Source organism: Rutilus rutilus (genome assembly GCF_951802725.1).
Source record: "Rutilus rutilus genome assembly, chromosome: 5".
Lineage (NCBI taxonomy): Eukaryota > Metazoa > Chordata > Actinopteri > Cypriniformes > Leuciscidae > Rutilus > Rutilus rutilus.
In genome coordinates this window covers 8375004-8394534 of record NC_140213.1, presented here as the reverse complement: position 1 = coordinate 8394534, position 19531 = coordinate 8375004, and the positions used below count along the sequence as shown (strand labels likewise).

Genomic DNA, 19531 nt, shown 5'->3' with positions numbered 1-19531 from the left:
AAAAAGAAATACTGCTCACTGTTAATGTTAGTTAATGCATTAACTAATGGGACATTATTTAAAAAATATATAATAATAATAATAATAATAATAATAAAAAAAATATATATATATATATATATATGACATTTGAAAAATATAGATGAGGACACAAAAAAATAAAAAAGTAAAAATAAATACATATGACATGTTTGACAACATAAATACAAAGAATACATTAACTTCAAAAGGCATGTTTTTTTTTTTTTTTTTTCAAATGAATTTTCAATGATTTTTTTTTCATCATCTTTATCCTCAGATGTTGCCTGAGATCTATCGCCGATCCATAATCTTTTGATTCTCTCACAGGGTGAGGTTTAGCATCAGTGGGTTAGATACTGGTAAAGAGTTTCACTTACACTGATCCTGGTCTCTGATAGCCGTTCGTAGAGCCGCTGTTGTCCAGCTTTCGCCGTAGGATTGTTTTCGGAGGCAGATCGAGGAATGTGGCGGATCTGGCACCGTCTTTATGATCCACACACGCTAGACTCTGTACAGACCCCACACAGCTCTTATGACCTTCAGAGAGCCCAAAACAGAGAAGTACAAAATGACTTTTTGTCTAGATCAGAGGGTTACAAACTTTATACTGTATATATGAAAAAAATTGCATAGAGTTTTGTAAAGGAAAAAATAGAAAATAGGACACACACAACCGGTGTGGAATACAGTTTGGAATAATTCAGATTTTTTTACGTTTTCACAAAAAATAAATAAAAATTATGCTCATCAATGCTGCATTATTTGATCAAAAATACAGTATAAAAACTATTATTGTGAAATATTATCACATTTTAAAAGAACTGTTTTCTATTTGAATACATTTTAGAATGTGATTTATTCCTGTGATGGCAAAGCTGAATTTTCAGTATCATTAGTGTCACAAGATTTAGTGTCACATGATCCTTCAGAAATCATTCTGGTATGTTGATTTGGTGCTCAAGTATTGATAATAGTTATTATTATCAATGTTGAAAATTGTTTTGGCTGGTTAGTAGTTTTGATACCATTTGAAACACTGATCAATCTTTTCAGGATTATTTGATGAATAGAAAGTAAAAAAGTTCTAACACTTTAAATGTCAATTTAATATGTCCTTGCTCAATAAAAGTATTAATTTCTTAAAATGTTATTCTTTTTATTTAATTTTTTTATCTTACATTTGAATGGTAGGGAATGCACATTTCCACAAAATGATTGAGCTACAAAAAACGTTTTTACCATTGATAATAATAAGGAATGTTTCTGAGCAGCAAATCAGTATATTTGAATGATTTCTGAAGGAACATGTGACACTGAAAACTCAAAAAAAGTAATGGCTGCTGAAAATTCAGCTTTGCCATCACAGGAATAAATTACATTTGAAAACATATTATCGACGAGCATAAGAGACTTTGAAAAACATTCTTAATTATTCCAAGTTGTGTGTGTTTGACTCCTACCTTCTGTGATAAGTAAAGATCTTAGAGATGGGGCGTTGGAGCGGTTAAGCTGTGCGGATCTGATTCCCACTGAGTGAGGAGCCTTTGCTGGTGCTGGTGAAGATCTGGCAGCTGAGTTCACACCACAGGAGTCCAAGTCCACACGTCCAGCATCCTCTCTGGAGCTGGAGTCGGGACTGCTGGTGCAGGTGGGGATCTGCCGCAGGCCGGGGAACGGGGGCTTGTCTTTGGGCTGTGGAGAGGAGCAGGTTTTGGAGGAGCTGTTCTGCTCTGAGGAGTGTGAGGAGAGGGAGTCCATGCTGCCGATTGGAGTGCTGCCTGAACTACTGCTGAACGTATCGCCTGCAGGGACAGTAAGACATACAGCAGATGAAAACTACAGCATATCTTACATTTATCACAATTGATTGATTTATACAGTGACTAGGTGAAACATGAAACTGTCAAAATGACCAGGTCACGGTCCACTTCAAAATGAAAATAAAATAAATAAAAATGAATTTTTTTTTTTATATTGTGTGATTTTAATGACAATTAGGCAGATTTTCCCCCCAAAATTCTTATCAATGTAATTTGTCTGAGGTGTTTTACTTTTTACTAATTCCCATTATTCTCACTCATAGCGATTAGATTCTCACCTTTTTTATATTTTAACCAGCATAAATAAGGAACTAAAATAAATGCTAACACAAAGTACAAACAATAATAAAATAATAATAATATAATCACATAAAATCAAAATCAAATAACAAGAATGAGATTTTTTCCCCACATAAAATATAAGTAAATATTCATTCTTATTTCTGTTTTTTGATTTTAGGTTAAATATGACCCAGATTAGTTTTTAATTTCATGAATTAAAAAATGGGGACAATACATTTTTTTAACAATTATAATTTATTATTATAAATAATAATAATTATGATGTCTGTATTAAAACCAGAACCAGAACCAAAAATTAACAACAGTAAATAGTATAGCAAACAGATCAAAGATTATTATATTATAACAAAATTATGACTCTACTTATTGAAATAAAGAGTACATATGATAAAAACAAAACAAAAAAACAAAACTGAATTTAACAAATAATTAAAAAATGTTCTAATTGCAATTAATATTGTACAGCCTGTGAATATAGGGTTTACAGTCATTACAACTTTTCAAAATGTTATTTTATGTTTAATTAGGCTTATTATTTTGCATTTTAGATAAAGTAAGTACATTTCTCTACATGTAATTGTTTAGTTTTTTTTAACGTTTTTTTTATTTTTTATGTTTCATACATATCAGGGTGTACTTTCACCCATGTGTTATAAGATGTGTGTGTGTGTGTGGGAATTTCTGTGTTGGATCTTTCTGGAACGTTTTAAATTGTGTGCAAATCTCACACCCTGTTTAGGCCCTGTTATATAGTACATACAAAGAGTATTACTTTAATTTAAAGTAGCAGCTTAACCAGCAGGATATATTGCTTGGGCACTAAAATGGTCATTTCCGTGGACAGCTCTACTTCCGGGGACAAGACACCAGAAACTGGGACTGTTCGCCCTATGTTATGGAATCACAAGGTTTACTGACCCAAGTAAAATAAAAGTCTCTATAATATTCTGGTCACTAAGGACTTCAGCCCCTCCTTTAATGCAAGTATATGGGATTTTGTTCCACCTGGTTTATCGAGCCTTAGCAAAAACCACTAAAATAAGTAAATGTGTTAATGGCGTTAAATAATGTGCTGATGTCAAAATCTAAAATTCATTTCTTATGTAATCATGAAACAGTACAGAGTGGATGTACTATCAATAGAGAATGTGAAATGTGAGGATTACTGGCAGTGTGAGACTCACTGTCCGCGTCAGCCAGGCACAGTGAGGGTGTGTAGAGGCTCTTGGGTTTGCGTGGTCCAGATGAGAGGCAGATGGCTCTGCTCCTGCGAGACCCTGCCTGAGACTGAGGCTGCGGCAGGGGAACATTAGGGTCCGGCGCTTGATGAAATATCTGTGAAGACATACCCAAATAACTGTGAAAGATTATGACCAATGAGAAAAGAGCTTCTGTTTGATGAGGGGTGCAAGCTCCAAAAAGCATTAGTACACTTAAGTAATCCACATGTAATATGCATTTATTTGTGTGTGTGTGTGTGTGTGTGTGTGTGTATGTATGTATGTGCCAGTAAAGACTTTCTTATTTCACATCAAAAACATTTTAAAACAACATTTCTATGCTGGACCAACGACTCAATGGAAATAATGGTAACAAAAAGATGTTTCTAGAGCACCAAATCAGCATATCAGATGAGTAATGGAGTAATGAGTAATGGGTAATGACTGCTGAAAATTCAGCTTTGACATCACATTTTAAAATATATTCAAATAGAAAACAGTAAAAACACAATATTGTGAAATAATATAGCTGCAAGCAGCAATTATCGGGGCCAAGCACTAATAACATGACTAACTGCAACAATGAGCAATTAAAGACATATTAAGACCATTTTAGGCAAAATGGCTGAAAAAACATAAATATAGTAATTTGATTTAATGCTTTATCACTTTCGACTAATATAGGTGGCACTGTGACCAATTTGATGTGGTGTGGTAAGACTAAGGTGACTAAAAATGCCAAAGCATTACAGAGATACAGCCTGTCAGCCTCAGAGTCGTTTTGGCATCATGCCATTAACTTTGTTGATGCGGTAAATGAAAACAGTTTTGTCTATCAACATGAAATCCATAATACAATCTGAAGATGATACGATTTGATTTTGGTAAAAATCAGACAAATGGTCTAGGAGGAGTTTGAAAAAATAGTTTTTTAAAGAAAATCAAAATGGCGGACAGGAAATTCAGCCGACTATGGCAAAATAGGCTCTATGCACGATCGCTTCCGTGTTTTGTCTCAGTCCGCCCAGTTACATCCGGTGCTGCGTCGGAAGCCGTTTTTGCATTCGGTGGAGATAATGGCAAATTACACTCGCTGTTTACAAGAACTTGCAGCGGTTAACGTGAATGATGTTAACAATATCGTGAGGCAGTTAGCTGTCACACCTAAGAGTAAGAAAGAGAAGGGCTTTAAATTATATATTTCGAGCTACATCGACAACTTTGAGGGTGAGTATTCTCTCATATCATGCAAAATCCGACAAGCGAATCGGTTTCTAAAATCGTTGTCTCCGTTTCTGAGAAAATTAATTTTAAGAAAGTTTTGGCGCTAGTAGACTCCGCTATAGAACGCGCTATGCGGAAGTAAAGACGCTGGCTGAGATTCTACCGGAAATACATCAGCAGCGTTCGTGCATAGATGCACGATTGGTCTCTATGTTCTCAGCATGACCCAAGGAATCAGTTTCATTACAATAGACTAAACAAAAGTTGTTAGCATTTTTGCAAATTGCATTATAACTTTTTACCACAAGGTGGCATTGCCCTGAAACTTTTTGAGTACTGTCAGGGTATGGTGCCGAAGACACATATAGAGTTTCGTGATGATATGCCAATGCGTTCGTAAAATATAGCATTTGATATGAGAAAATTTGGTTTCGTGTGACTCGGCATGCTACACAGAATCTAAAGATACCAGTTTTGTGATTTTTGGCCAAACCGTTTATAAGTTATAATACACAAAAATGTACATTTTTCTCCATGTCTCCTGACCACTAGGTGGCACTGCGCCAAAATGGTGCAGGTAGTCTAAGGTCATGGTTGTCATAACACAAACCGAGTCTGGTTAGAATTTGCCAAAGTGTTGCAGAGATACAGTATCACATCCATTTTTGCGCGCTCTTCGTTGAATTCATTTGCGCATTATTCGAGAACGGTTTGATGAATCAACTTGAATTACATTACTTTTTGTCAGCGTTATCTGGTTACATTTTCGTGAAAATCGGAGTAATGGCCTATGAGGAGTTTGGAAAAGTAGGTTTTTCTGAAAATTCTAAATGGTGGAAAAAGTTTCAGGACGGAAATCTTCCAGAGCGGAAGAAGAAGACGAAGAAGAACGGCAACAATGAGAATAGGTGCTTGGCCTTCGATTCTTGGCCCTTAATTATTGCAAATTTGTACAATGATCAAATAATGATCAGCCTTGGTGAGCAAAATATACTTTTTATCTTACTGATTTGACCTTACTTTTGAACAATAGTTTACACAGTTATATATATTGAAGGGAGTGGATTGGAATCCACTGCTGCTTCAATGTATATGTAATGAGTGATTATAATCAAGGTATTAATCAATACTTTTCCTTCTAAATATCAAATGAGTTGAATGACTTCTCTGGAGATTTTACTTTGTTATAGAAGTTACAGTGTGATTACTGAAATGCTCTTTTCATGTATTCATTAATGTCAGTATTTGATATTTGAATGCAGTAACGTTGCTTGCCTATTTATCCCAGCTTCCAGAAATTAAATAGGGACTGGTTTTGTGTTTGAGAAAGGTCTTCAACATGTTAAAACACATAGGGGTCATTTAAGTCTATAGTTTAAGGTACCATTTGTCAGTTAAAGCCTATAATTTCCATTTAGGATAAAGTGTCCTATCCTGAGAGAAAGAACTTGTTATCTTGATGTTTTGAGAGGACTCTCCTGTTTATAGTTAGAGCCTGGCCAAATCCAACCTTGGAAAAGCTATGTGTCGGTGTGTGTGTGTTAGTCTTCTTGCTTACAGGTTAAGGAACCACTGGCATTGTTGGAGATTGACTGAGTTGTTGTTCGAGACATGCTGGCACCCAGCAACCCAAATTTGCGACCTGGAAGGTCATGACGTGCCTAACTTCAGGGTCCGAGTGTCAGCGGCATAATCTATGGAGATATGCTTCTGTCTATCTGTATATGTGTGGAAAATTACTATGTTTATCAATTTCTTGGCCAATAAGAATCATTCAGCCTGTAAGCAATGACGTAGCTTAGACCTTGGAAATGGTATAACTGCTGTGATCTTTGTAACTGTAAGCGGGGCGGCCTACGAACTCCTGTGTAAGCTGACTTCTGCTGATGAAACTGCAAACTATCTTCAGTAAAACTTTTCTTCAATTTTTTATAATTCTGACTCCGGGTCTTCTTTTCAAACATCTGGTCCTTGGGTCCTAAACTGTTAACCCCTAACAATATAGATATAGATATAGATATAAATGCATTATCTTTTACAGGAGATTGTTATGAATTATCTTTTACTTGCCTTTTCAAAATTTTCGACGAGAATTTCTACCACAACGTTTTGAAATTTGATGTTCATCATGGCAGCAACGGTTTCCTCTTGTGAGCGCATGAGCGTAGGGCCGAAGATCACTCCCAGATTGGACACCGTCATCATGTTACTCTCACTGTGAGCAGACACACTGCAGGGACATGTGTCAATCAAATCCTCTAACCAATATCAAACGTAAAATAATAATTACCCCACAAAATCCGCTTACACCAACAAAAATGTACTAGCTGGACCAGACTGGGTTATGCTTGTTAGTGCTACCTAGTGGACAAGCTGTTTACCACTAAATTTTAAATGATGAAGGTCAATGACCAAGAAAGTTTTGTTGGTTAAGGTAGTTTAAGGTGCAGTAAGAGATATCTGAGAAACACTTGATATTTGAAATCGACACCCAAACAAACAAACAAACAAACCCAAAACCAAAAGAAACAGCCCTTCATTGCTCTGCTCCAAAAAAATGACACGCTATGCAACACAGGCAACTACTAACAGCTGGCTCGTCGGACAGCTCTTGCAACTGTGGATGAAACAGCTGTGATTCAACAATAACAACAACAGCATAGAAAAGCATTGTGAAACATAGCAAAAACTACAGTTACTCATGTCTCGAGCAGGAACAAAGCAAACTCTGCGTCCATTTTCAGGTCTTCCCGCGCTCTAACGTCTCTCCTGCACTGGAGAGTTTTCAAATTTCAACAGCGTTTCTCAGAAATAGCATACTGCACCTTTAAGAAGTCTTGTGAAGACACCAGCATCCATGAACAACAAACATACTGTACACTGCTGCTGAACAAACATTTTATATAACATTTTGCTCTAAATAAATCTACAAAGCATTACATGAGACTAAGAAGAAAAAGAATGTAAAGAGAGAAAGGTTTTAATTTTTGAGTCAAAATTGAATCTAAATCTACGTTCAGGTCATACTTGAGTAGATGTTTGATTAATATCTCCAACATCTCTTTGTTTTTGTCAGGTAGTTTATGCACCAGCGCGTGAACTGCACACACTCTGTAGTTCTGATCATCAGATTCTGAAAGAAAACAGACAAAACACATCAAGTGACGTGACGTGTGTAGCCAAGTGAAGTATGGAGTCCCATACTCGGAATTTGTGCTCTGCATTTCAGCGAGCAGCGAGTATCAAAACACCATGATCACAAACTCAACCCAAATATAAAATAACAGGCGCCTAAATGAGTGAGTTAAAAATCGAATCAAATATGTGTAACATGTAATTCAATTGCTTTATAACTTACTGACAGCCATGAGGAAGTCAGAGTGAAGCTTGTATGTCATGAGTGGCTCAGACAGACACCTAGTGGACGGACACAAGAATGACATGTTGTTATCTCCTCTCTCAGAAATGCTATTGGTTATTTTCAACTCTCTCAAACAAAGAAAGGGACACATTATTTCAGGGCAATTCTCACTAACATCTTGAACCTCCATTAGGAGTAGTGACGTCAGCCTGAACACACGAACCTGAGGTAATTCTTGAGGCCGCTGGTGATAGTCTTGTTGTCCCATGTGTCTGGGTCCAGATCCATATCTGATGCTGCTTTGGGTGCTGTAAGAGAAACCAAGGCACATGTACAACATTCTTTGTGTGCAGATGTTGTAGTGACATTAAACTTCAAATATTTATGACCCATGGAAACAGCTAAGCCAACATAAAAGTAATTTGGGTAAATCTCATATTTCACATCATTTTCTTACACAATAAGAAACTAATGTTGCAAGAAAATGAAGGTGATTGTTAGGACCAATTGAAATTTTTACATTGTGACAATATTTTCATGAAAAATAAGCACACTGTCCCCCCTGTTGAGTAGGTTAGTAATGAGAAACATGCTCGCTGTAGAATAAAAATAAATAAATCAGCTATCTAATTTATGTATCATTATTTTTGGTTATATCATTATTATGGTAATAATAATGAGGGTTTTTTTTTTTTATTACAGGTGAAAATGTGCTGAACAGTCAAGAAAGTTTCTCAATGCAAAAATATGAATGGTTCTAAAATAGGCCTCATTTCCCCTATTCAAAGTACAATCTCTTATTTCTTTCATTTAAAATAAATAAAAAAAAGCATATAATATATTATATTAAAATAACATACACATATACACACACACACACACACATATATATATATATATATATATATGAGGGCACATTAATAAGAACATTTGCATAGAGAAATCATTTATAATAAACAATACAACATCCCATAAATAAAATGAGAATTGTCAATTTTGGTGTCATGGTGACTTTTAAAGTTGGTCTGTGAAGGTTTTAAACTTGATTTAGGGTTTACGGACGCACTGATTCCAGGCATTTGTTGAGATCTTTCAGAACAAAATGAATAGCTACCAGACGTTAAACTCCAAAATAAATTATTTTGACAATGTTTTTGCAAGAGGGAACTGCACCAGAGCAATGTATCTTTGCTACCCTGGCCCGAATCACACATTTCTGTGTCTAGTTCTCGAGTTGTGTAGAGTGAAGGGACTTACAGAAGACTGTGATCATGAGCTTCTGCACTTTGGAGTTTATTCCACCGACTCTGTACAAACCCATAGTGTTGAGCCCTGCTGAGAGGAGAATATATACACAAAGAACATGTATAAATATATAAACACAACACATATGAACACTTAATCTCTCGATTCCCAGAGGGAGACTAAAGTATATATAAATTACTTAATCCAATGTCAGTTTTGGCACATTTCTGACTGTCAGGATTTTTGATGAACAGATAGATTGAAATATAAATATGAACTGAAATTAGAAATATGAATTATTTTACTAATTTAAAAAAGAAATGTTTATTAACATTACAAATGTCTTTAAAAACATTTACAAAGCAGGACAGAGAACATACCCATTTCATAAGGCACACCACACTTACTAACATTACCAACAGGATTTTGTAACAAGTCTCTTTAACCTTTGGGGCAAAAGCATATCTCAGATAAAATTTTAAAGACACCTTAACATTGCCAACACCCCTTTTGGTAACACTTTATAATAACTGCACGCTATTAATCATTAGTTAAGCATTAGTAAACAGTTAATTCATCATTTCTAAAACATTAATATGCATAAATACAGTTATAAATGCTTTGTTCTTGATTTATAAGCATATCTATAATGTGTTTAATAATTGTATTTTCATACTTTATTAATGATCAATTTATCATTTCTAAGTGAAGTATTGCATTATTTACAAACCAGTTATTTAGGAGCTGTCAGTGGTTCATAACATCACTTAGAAAGTGTAAGTAAATGATTAACAAACTGTTTAAATACATATCGTAATAGTTACTTAGTGTGTTAATAAATGCTTTATTAACATGTATTTCTACTGTTATTCATGGTTAATTCAGTTAGTTATAAAGCATTTAGTAGTGGTCAGTTAACTATTTTTGTGAGCTCATCTAAAGTGAGGACTATTTATGCCTAGTTATAGTTATATGCCTAGTTATACCACTACTAAATGCTTTATAACTACCTGAATTTACCACATTTACTTACACTTTCTAAGTGCTCTTATTAATCAACACCTAGTTTGTAAATAATGGTAAATAATGTAACTGGTTTGTAAATAATGCTGTACTTCACTTAGAAATGATAAATTGATCATTAATAAAGTATGAAAATACAATTATTAAACACATTATAGATATGCTTATAAATCAAGAATAGCTGTATTTATAAACTGCTTATTAATGTCTATTAATGCTTTATAAATTATGAATTAACTGTTTAGTAATGCTTAACTAATGATTAATAGCATGCAGTTATTATAAAGTGTTACCCTACTTGGGAACAAAACTTTGTAAATCTTATTATTACACTTATTTTTTAATCAATTCCATGGATGCTTGCTTAATGAAACTATCAGTTTCTTCCCCAACATTTGAATGGTAGTGCAAATATAACAATAATAGCCTAATCATAATAAACACAGAATTATAATCAACATTAATATTCAGGGAAGACATATACACACACACATATATACATACATATATATATATATATATACACACATACATACACACACACACACACACATATATTTCATATATATTTCTTTCATAGGGTAAGATTCCTGAAACATGACATTACTTAACATATTTTACATTATTTAGTTGGAACATTATTTTTTCTATTATTATTATTATTATTATTATAAGGATGCAAAAATAAAAAGTATGGGAATGCTTTATCCACAATAAATATCCTATATATAAGGTAAGAGGCAATAAACACAAAACTCACCTCTCATCTCCACCAGCTGTATACACTTCCTCACAAAATTAAAGCCAGCCTCATTTAAATATGCTATAAAAGACAGGTGAAAAGAAACAGCATGTTCAATAGATGGATTTAGCGTGCGTCACACTCTGGGGGATACGGCTTACTCTGGTTGTACTCAATGTAATGCTATCGACCTTGTAAAAGGAAATGAGAGAGCAGAGACACACAAAGGGTGTAGTGATGGGAAACAGAACACATTATCTGAATAAGTGTTTGTTAAACGCAGCTAATCTGATAAGAGCATGTGAGGTCAGACTTAAACATTAAGCTCACACAGATTGGAAAAAATAAAGCCTTCACATGATAAATATAAATACACTGTTTAGAGATTTGAATACTCACTCTCTTCTTTCTTGCTCAGAATAGCAGGAAGATTGTAGATCTAAAAGAGTGAAAATTTGTATTAATTGTATTGATTTCACTGTGAATTACTTGAGCAATTAAATAGCCGATAATCCATTTTTACATGCATAATTATACCTGAACTTGAGGATCTTCTGAAGCTTGAATCAATACAGAAGCAATAATGACAACTAAGTCAAAATAGTATCAAATCAGAGGAGAACGTTTCTCCAGCACTCACCGGCTCTTTGCCATCCATAGCTTCCAGCCAGAGTCTCCTGTTGGACTCCGACAGCGCTTGTAGCGTGATAATGCCATGCCTGAAGACAACGCAGCATTTTTAAGTCTGACATGCTATAGAAATATCCTGCCTACTTACTATAGTTCCTGCATCGTGCCTTTGCTTGTATATGCCTAAACTAAAGAATGTAGTACGAAAAGAAAGGATTCAAACGAAATGTCGCAACATCATTGACAATTGACTAAAGAATCAAAATTCTGTCATCATTTACTCACCCTATGTCATTTCGAACCAGTATGAGTTTTTTTTCAGTGTGGAACATACAAAGATATTTTGAAGAATGCTGGGAACGAAACCGTTTTGGTTACCATTGACTTCCATTTCTCAAAATATGACAGAATTTTTATTTTCATGTCAGGTTGAGCAGCAATAGTTCCCCCATCCCATATGATTTTTGTCCTTATATGGAACACAAAAGGAAAAATTTAGCAGAATGTTCAAACTGCTCATTTCCATACAAAGAGGTAGAAAGAGTTAGCCTGGCTCCGCCCTCCTACGTACTTCCGCTCAATTTAATTTTCCTTCAGTACTACGTCTGGGACTGCTGTATATTCTTAGGTTTCCAGAAACCAATTTTTTTGGAGGACCAATCAGCGAACAGAGGGAGTGGCTGAGAACGATGACGTTGATGTAGTGCGTCAGTTTGAGTTGGAGTAATGGCAGCGGAGAAAGATGTGAGAAAAGCTATTCGGTCCGTTGTTGCAAAACTGCCGAATATACAGAAGTTAAAGCCGGAGCAAGAACAATGTTTGCTAAGTTTTGTTGGTGGCCATGATGTTGTGGCCCTCCTCCCCACGGGGTTCGGGAAAAGTTTGATTTTCCAGCTCACTCAGCACTAGAAGTGCCAGAATTCCATAACTACTAGAACTGCCAAAGTCATTTTGATCGCTATTCAAAACTCTATCTTTAATGATAAATCCCCAATTGAGAGATTAATGCATTTATTGTATTAGGATGTCTTTTAAAAACAAAACAACACCAAACTGTACATTTAAACAAGTTTAATTATAATTTATAAATAAATAATATTCGTAGATGCCCTGAACAAAATGACGGAGATGTTTTCATGTTTCCACTGTTCGATCGCGCCCGCGCCCGCCGACACACACACCATATTCCAGCATTGCAGCCTGTTCATTATAGCCATAATAAAATATAATAATAAAATAGTCAACCTAACATATAAAAATTCCACTGCTCTGTTTCTCAGTACTAGTAGGCTACAATTCGTACCATTTTATGCGTGTGAAGAGGATGATTTTTTCCGTCGATATTGGAACGTGAGTGAAGTTCAAAGCCTATATGATAAAGAATAGTTTAGCATCCAAATACATCGCAAATGTTGAAACATTTTGATTCTAATTAGAGAGTTACGTGAGCCCAACGCCGCTTACTTTCACTTTCGCGTATAAAGCATTTCATTTTGGCTTTAGTTATTTTTTCATTCTTGTTCTGTTCTGAATATCATTACATTTAAATGATTTGTTGTTGAATATGTTTAGTGTATTTTTTACCACATTTTATTGTTGCGTATATTGGTATAATAATACCGCGAAATTCAGTGCGGTCAATATGACCGTTTATGGCCGAAATAGGTAAATATGTTCATTTGTTTAGTTTTTTTGCCTTATGTGTAATTTACATAGGTAATTTATATGAAAAACATTTTAAATGAAAATACAGACACTTTTAGGAAAAGTCAGGTACCAGCAGGATTGTATTTATTTTTTCAACAAAGTTATTGCAGATATAAAATTCAAAACGGTCAAAATGACCGCCATGGCAGTTCTAGTGGTGAATGAGTTAGCTAAGGGGAACGATAGGGATGCAAAGCCGATAGTTGTTGTCGTCTCCCCTCTTGTTGCACTAATGGAGGACCAAGTGAAGAAGGCAGAAAAGTTGTTTCCGTATCGCGCAGTAGCCTGGTGATCACTGTACAGCATTTGCGGCAGATCCGAAACGACCGCAGCGGCGTATTGTTAATGATTAGACCCAGCTTCGACAGTTGACTGAATACATCACTGTCCTTATACATTTTGAATTTGTAAATGTTTCCGGCCGGTTTCGGCGCATGACATACGTCACGACCACACGTTAGCGATTGGCTATGGCAGATCCTGAGTGACTCTGGGCAGATCCAATAGTTTTGAACTTTAACAGAGAACCCGCCTACAAGGAAGTAAACGTTTCTCAATGGAGAGATTCCAGACTCTCTGTACAAATGAAATGTACAAGAGTCTGGTAGAACCAGGCTAAGAAAGAGTAGCGATACAAAGATTTTCAGTGAATAACAGCTTCAATTTTACACTAAACTGTTATATTACTTACGAAGACTTAGGGCCCTATTTTAACGATCTGAAAAGCAAGTTTCAAACGCGAAACGCAAGTAACTTTGTGGGTGCCTTGTTCCATGGCGGATTGCTATTATAACGGTGGATTTGCCAGGCGCACGCCAGGAGCGGTTCACAGCAGAGGAGACCAACGTTCTCGTCAGGGCCGTAAAAGACAGAGAAGTGACATTGTATGGGGATGGGAGAAACCCAACCAAATTAGCTTCGGTTAAACAGGCGTATAATAATTTGGGTAAATGTGTAAGCTAGATTTATGCCTATTTTTTCACATCTTCATGGACACCACAATGAACGCGCCACTGACTTTAGACTAGGTTTTTCCTGGTCTGTTTTCTGAAACTGCAAAATAGCACCAGGGAACGTTTGCGCCCGAACACGCCGGAAGACGCAAAATAGGAATGATACATGCGTCGGTGTACAAAGTCAGTTGCGCTGGGTGCAAGATAGGGCCCTTAGAGTGTATTATATAAGAGTCACTTTTATGGAGTTTTTTCCCTCATTTTTCAAGTTCCTGGTGACTATATGATGTTGTTTTATGGACAAGAGCAGCATGAACATTCTTCAAAACAATAAAAAGCAAAGAAAAAGAAAGTCACAGGTGTTTTGAAATGACATGATGGTGAATCTATGATGGGTAATCTATTCTCTTAATCGTCTGAACTAAAATCAAAAAGCATGTTGTGTGATGGCCTTAAAACATTTACATTTCCCATGCTAAGTAACACTACACACTCTTGGGAAAAAACGATGCATGAAAGTACTATTGCATTTACATAAACATCAATTTAACCATATTCATTATCTGTGCTCGGAGTTTCACACCGATTAGAATCACAAGGAATTAATTCACCCATAAATATCGCCCATGGATCTTCTTCACACATGATTTGACAGCATTTGCATGAACCGTATCTGTAAGGTGAACGTTAGAGCGAGCTCATAGCCATTAACGCGTTCCATGCCTGTGCAACAGCTGTCACTAATATCTGTGCATGGATGAACGAGCTATATGCTCAGTTATGCTTTGATTACGACCATCCCGCTTGTTAGAGCAAGCACGCTGCAGTGCAGTTTGAAGGATATGGTATTAGGCGGAGATTTGTGTATATCAGGAAGTGTGTGTATATCAGGTCATTTATAGTGACAACCGTGGCTCATCCAATTGGAATTTACAGTCAAAACGATCTGCTTATAATAAAGCATCTTTCAACAACTTTTTCAGAAACAGAACATTTTGAGATGGAATTTTAAGTGAACTACTGTACAAAACCTAGTGAGCTGCCTTGCTGTCTACATAGGCAGCAGCCTTTTAAAGTAACCGAACTTCATTAGTGAGTGATTTAAAATAAAATACACAGGCAGCAAATCCACAAATCACAAATAATTTAATTAGATTCCAGAGTTTGAAGAGTAACACATGATATTCTTACTGGCAAAGAAGCGTGTAACACACTTTTGAGTAAATAGTGTGTAAAATGCGAAATAGAGCTATTTTTATTGATACTTCAGAGTTTTGACTGAAATAAGTATATTTATACTCATTTCTTATTTTGGATAATTCACTTGTCGCAATGCATCATAAAAGGGTTTGTGAGGGAATGACGGGGGTTCATGAGATGATGAAAAGCGAATGAATTAATAAATCAAATCATAAGGTGTAAAATAAAAAATAAAAAACGTTAAAATAAAAAAACATAAAAAATTTAACAACTTACTAAAAATAAATACGAAAATAAATTCTAGATTTTATTTGTTTAGCGGCATGGCATGACACAACCAACATCCAAGACTTGTGAACATTGCGCAAGTGTTGTTAAATTATTGAAAAATTTGGGGTTTCAACAGTTTTTCAGCCTGGTGTATAATGTTGATTTGATGTTGTGATTTTTGTTCCTTGATGTCAAGTGATGGTTTGTGATATCCAGATCAAAAATGAGTTGGTAGAATCACACAGCCAGTTAAATCAAATCAAACTGTTATCCCACCAATTATGGGTGCAGGAAATGTGCTGGATTTTCAACATGCAATCCTTTAAAACCACTGGGGTGAGAAATGAGCTTTGATCAGCGTGGGATTTGGAATGCAGCACACATGCGCTACAACATGCTTTAGCGCTGTAGGGCACAGGTCTGGTCACATACCGGGCTTTACAGAAAAATTGCAGTGGTCTGAAAAGAGATCCACGATAGATGGTATTTCTAGATTGAAATAAACACAGAGAAGGGACAAGGGAAATGGGCACATACAAGGTAAACTGTCAGAAAACAACAGTGCAACCTTACTAGGTGGCAAAGAACATGAACAGACAGGTAGTTACATTTGCAGCTACTTACCAACATACAGGTCTGGTTGAGTGTTAGTAGAACATGCATGTTCTACTGAGTGTGCACAGTGTAATAACATACATATAAATGCATACATATTTGCCACCTAATATCGTAAGACTGTGCCATGAAGGCAGATGCAAGTAAAAACAGAAGATTATACAGTTAGATTACATAGAAGACAGATTGTACAGTTAGTGTGAAAAAAGGCACAAGGAGCATGCAGAAAACAGAAATGCAGGCCACTCTTAAAACAGGAAGGGAAGTTTCATATCTGAGCACACATAGAAACAGAAACTATAGCAAATGCTAAAGGAAAAGGAATTCACCCAAAAAATTTAATTTGGTCATCATTTACTCTCCCTAAAGTTGTTTATCTATCTTATCTATCTATATCTATTTATCTCAGTCAATCAATCTATCTATCTATCTATCTATCTATCTATCTATCTATCTATCTATCTATCTATCTATCTATCTATCTATCTATCTATCTATCTATCTATCTATCTATCTATCTATCTATCTATCTATCTATCTATCTATCTATCTATCTATCTATCTATCGCTGTCAATCAATCAATCTATCAATCTATCTATCTATCTGAAGACTTGTCAGTGCTCACCAATAAGGACTTTTTTCTGCTGGCAATATTTTCCCTGGCCACATCACAAATATATATGAAGAGCTCTTTTCCTAAACGCCATTAAAAAAAAAAAAAAAAAAGAGTTTGTCGTGCCATTTTGCTGTGTACTGAACCTATCAACTGCTCCATCAACGTTTCATGCCAAATCGCTATATTTCCTTGTTTAAAATATACTGCAAGATGCAGTTTCTTTCCAAACCGCGATAAGCGCCGAACCTATTTTTAGCCTAAACGCGATATATCCTCTGGACTAACCAGAATTCTCTCTCTCTCTCGCTCTCTCACCCTCAAATCACTCGTGCGTATCGCGCCAGATCCTCAATTCGCCGCGCGTCCGCACCACGCTAAACGCCTCTTTACGTTGACTTAACATGAAAATCACTTGCGCCAGACTCTCTATTCGCGTTTGGTGTGAACGCCACTCACTCACATACACAAGGTCATGTCGTGATTTGTTCTATGTAAAGTGGACAATGGTTCTACTTTTTATGGGTTCGACACTTTACTGAATGCCAATGTATTTATTATGCCTTTTTTTTTTTTTTTTTAAGGCAAACCATACATTTTTGGAAAAAGTTGATGGATTTATAGCGTTTTGAAAAAAAAAAATGGATGGATTTATAGCGTAAAAAAAAATTACTTTGAATTTATCATCAACAATTTTGTTGTTTAATTTAATAATCCATTGTTCGACATGTTCAGACTGAGCCAAAAAAAACATTTTAACAGGATAAATTGAATATTCACAAAATGTGTGGGTCTAGGTACAATTTTTTTTTTTTCTGCAAACTATTTAAATGGATTTATAGCGTTTTGGAAAAAAGCTCCTCATATATAAAAATAGAATTTCTATTTCATTGAATGGTAAAAAACGGCCTGGACATTCTTTAAAACTTCTTTTTGGCTCCATAGAAGAATGACATGAATAAATAATGACAAAATGATCATTTTTGGATGAAATATTTGAAAGTTTTAAAACGTCTGTGCTGTCACTGCAGACACCCACCTTTCAACAACCTCGATATCAAAACAGAAGCGTTTATCAATCGAGTCAGTCTTCCTCCTAATACAGGACTTCAGTCTGAACTTCTCTGGGGGATTTGACATGACACCATTCTGTGAAAGAGAGAAACAGACAGTGAGGATCTGAAACAAACAGCACCTCTGATCCCACATGAGCATCTTTGTACCTGTTTAGCTGTGGGCTTCGCCTCTGTGTTGCACATGCTGAAGGTCTTACTAACTTTCTCATATGTGCAATAATGCCGTGTCCATGTACAGCCCAAAGGCCCTGCAACACACACATGAAAAGTGCAAATGTGATATACTTGCTTTGAGGTATTTGGGAAAACATTGTTCATTTGCAGCTCACAAAAATTCTGGACAACATGTAGGCTATTAATTATATATTTATACAGTATATATATATATATATATAAAATGTATGTTATAAATGATTAAAGTGCTATACAGGCAATGAAATATATTTCCTACAACATAATACATGTTAGATATGCATGCAACATGTGTGGACTACAACTCCTAGGGTTAAGTAGCAAGAAGTAGCTTTTTTTTTACTTTTAATACATTTTTTAGAATAGAAAATGTATTTTATGTTAAAAATTAAACAAAATCTATGTCCTAAATATGTATTTATAATTTGTATTTTTGAATTTTCACTGAAATTATTTAACATATTTTTGGATAATATTTATATATTTTGATTTAAAAAAAAGCAATACATTTTATATTAGCAATATATTTAGCATTCAACTCTTCACTAAATCTTCACTGTGTATGATGTATCAGTCCACAAGAGGGCAATGTTTTTCTTTCCTAGAACAGGTCATTCTCTGTCCTATCTGAAATTATCTGGTGATAATCAAAATCATTCGGTTTACATGTGGATTTTATTTTGGCATTTCCTTTGCAGTGTGAAGGAACAGGAAAATACAGGATTAGACTAGATTTATTTTGATGGTCCCTTATGAACATTCTGTTGACTATAAGTAACTTAGCAGATATGAAGATTGACATTTAGTTGCAAACTCTTTATTGTGATGGTCCTCAAACAGACATTCTACTGACTATAAGTAACTTGCAACTACATGCCATCTTATTCTAACCCTAACCCAGTAAACTAACAATTTGAGAGTTAGTAGACATATAGGTGCAACGCTACTTATAGTCAACAGAATGTGTTAAAGCACGAAAATAAAGTGAAAGCGGAAAGATAAATATGAAGACACATGAAAACAAAATTCTAGACCTGTTACAGGCTGTCTGTCCTTTTGTTTGCTCACCGCTCTTGCCTGAAAGATTGAGGACTGTCCATGTGACACTCACGTTTCTCCTGGACATAGAGGTATCCCTCCATAGTCCACTGGCCCGGGGGCTTCTGGTCTTGATCTGCAGATCGAACTCTCTTCATCAGCATTTCTACTTCCTGCTTGGTGCTCAAAAAGTTGTTTCTTGTCTTCATTTAACACACACACACACACACACAAAAATCACACATATGCAAACAGATCAAGGGAACCCTATCTCAGC

The 19531-nt window shown here is 35.5% G+C and overlaps 1 protein-coding gene across 8 annotated transcripts in view; it reads right to left on the bottom strand.

Moving 5' to 3' along the window:
* arhgap42b (Rho GTPase activating protein 42b) overlaps window positions 1-19531 on the bottom strand; it is a 137116-nt gene that overhangs the window by 12520 nt on the left and 105065 nt on the right. The window contains exons 8-22 of one of the 8 annotated variants that reach the window (XM_084408902.1): window positions 19328-19457; window positions 18172-18272; window positions 17988-18097; window positions 16152-16208; window positions 11600-11678; window positions 11359-11398; window positions 10978-11040; window positions 9207-9284; window positions 8173-8257; window positions 7947-8005; window positions 7616-7721; window positions 6659-6818; window positions 3311-3479; window positions 1482-1823; window positions 399-558 (exon numbers count right to left, since the gene is read on the bottom strand). In XM_084408902.1, the coding sequence (XP_084265028.1) occupies window positions 399-558; window positions 1482-1823; window positions 3311-3479; window positions 6659-6818; window positions 7616-7721; window positions 7947-8005; window positions 8173-8257; window positions 9207-9284; window positions 10978-11040; window positions 11359-11398; window positions 11600-11678; window positions 16152-16208; window positions 17988-18097; window positions 18172-18272; window positions 19328-19457 (1739 nt within the window). The remainder of the gene's footprint in view (window positions 1-398; window positions 559-1481; window positions 1824-3310; window positions 3480-6658; window positions 6819-7615; window positions 7722-7946; window positions 8006-8172; window positions 8258-9206; window positions 9285-10977; window positions 11041-11358; window positions 11399-11599; window positions 11679-16151; window positions 16209-17987; window positions 18098-18171; window positions 18273-19327; window positions 19458-19531) is intronic. The other 7 variants (XM_084408904.1, XM_084408903.1, XM_084408905.1 and 4 more) reach the window with 7 other exon arrangements.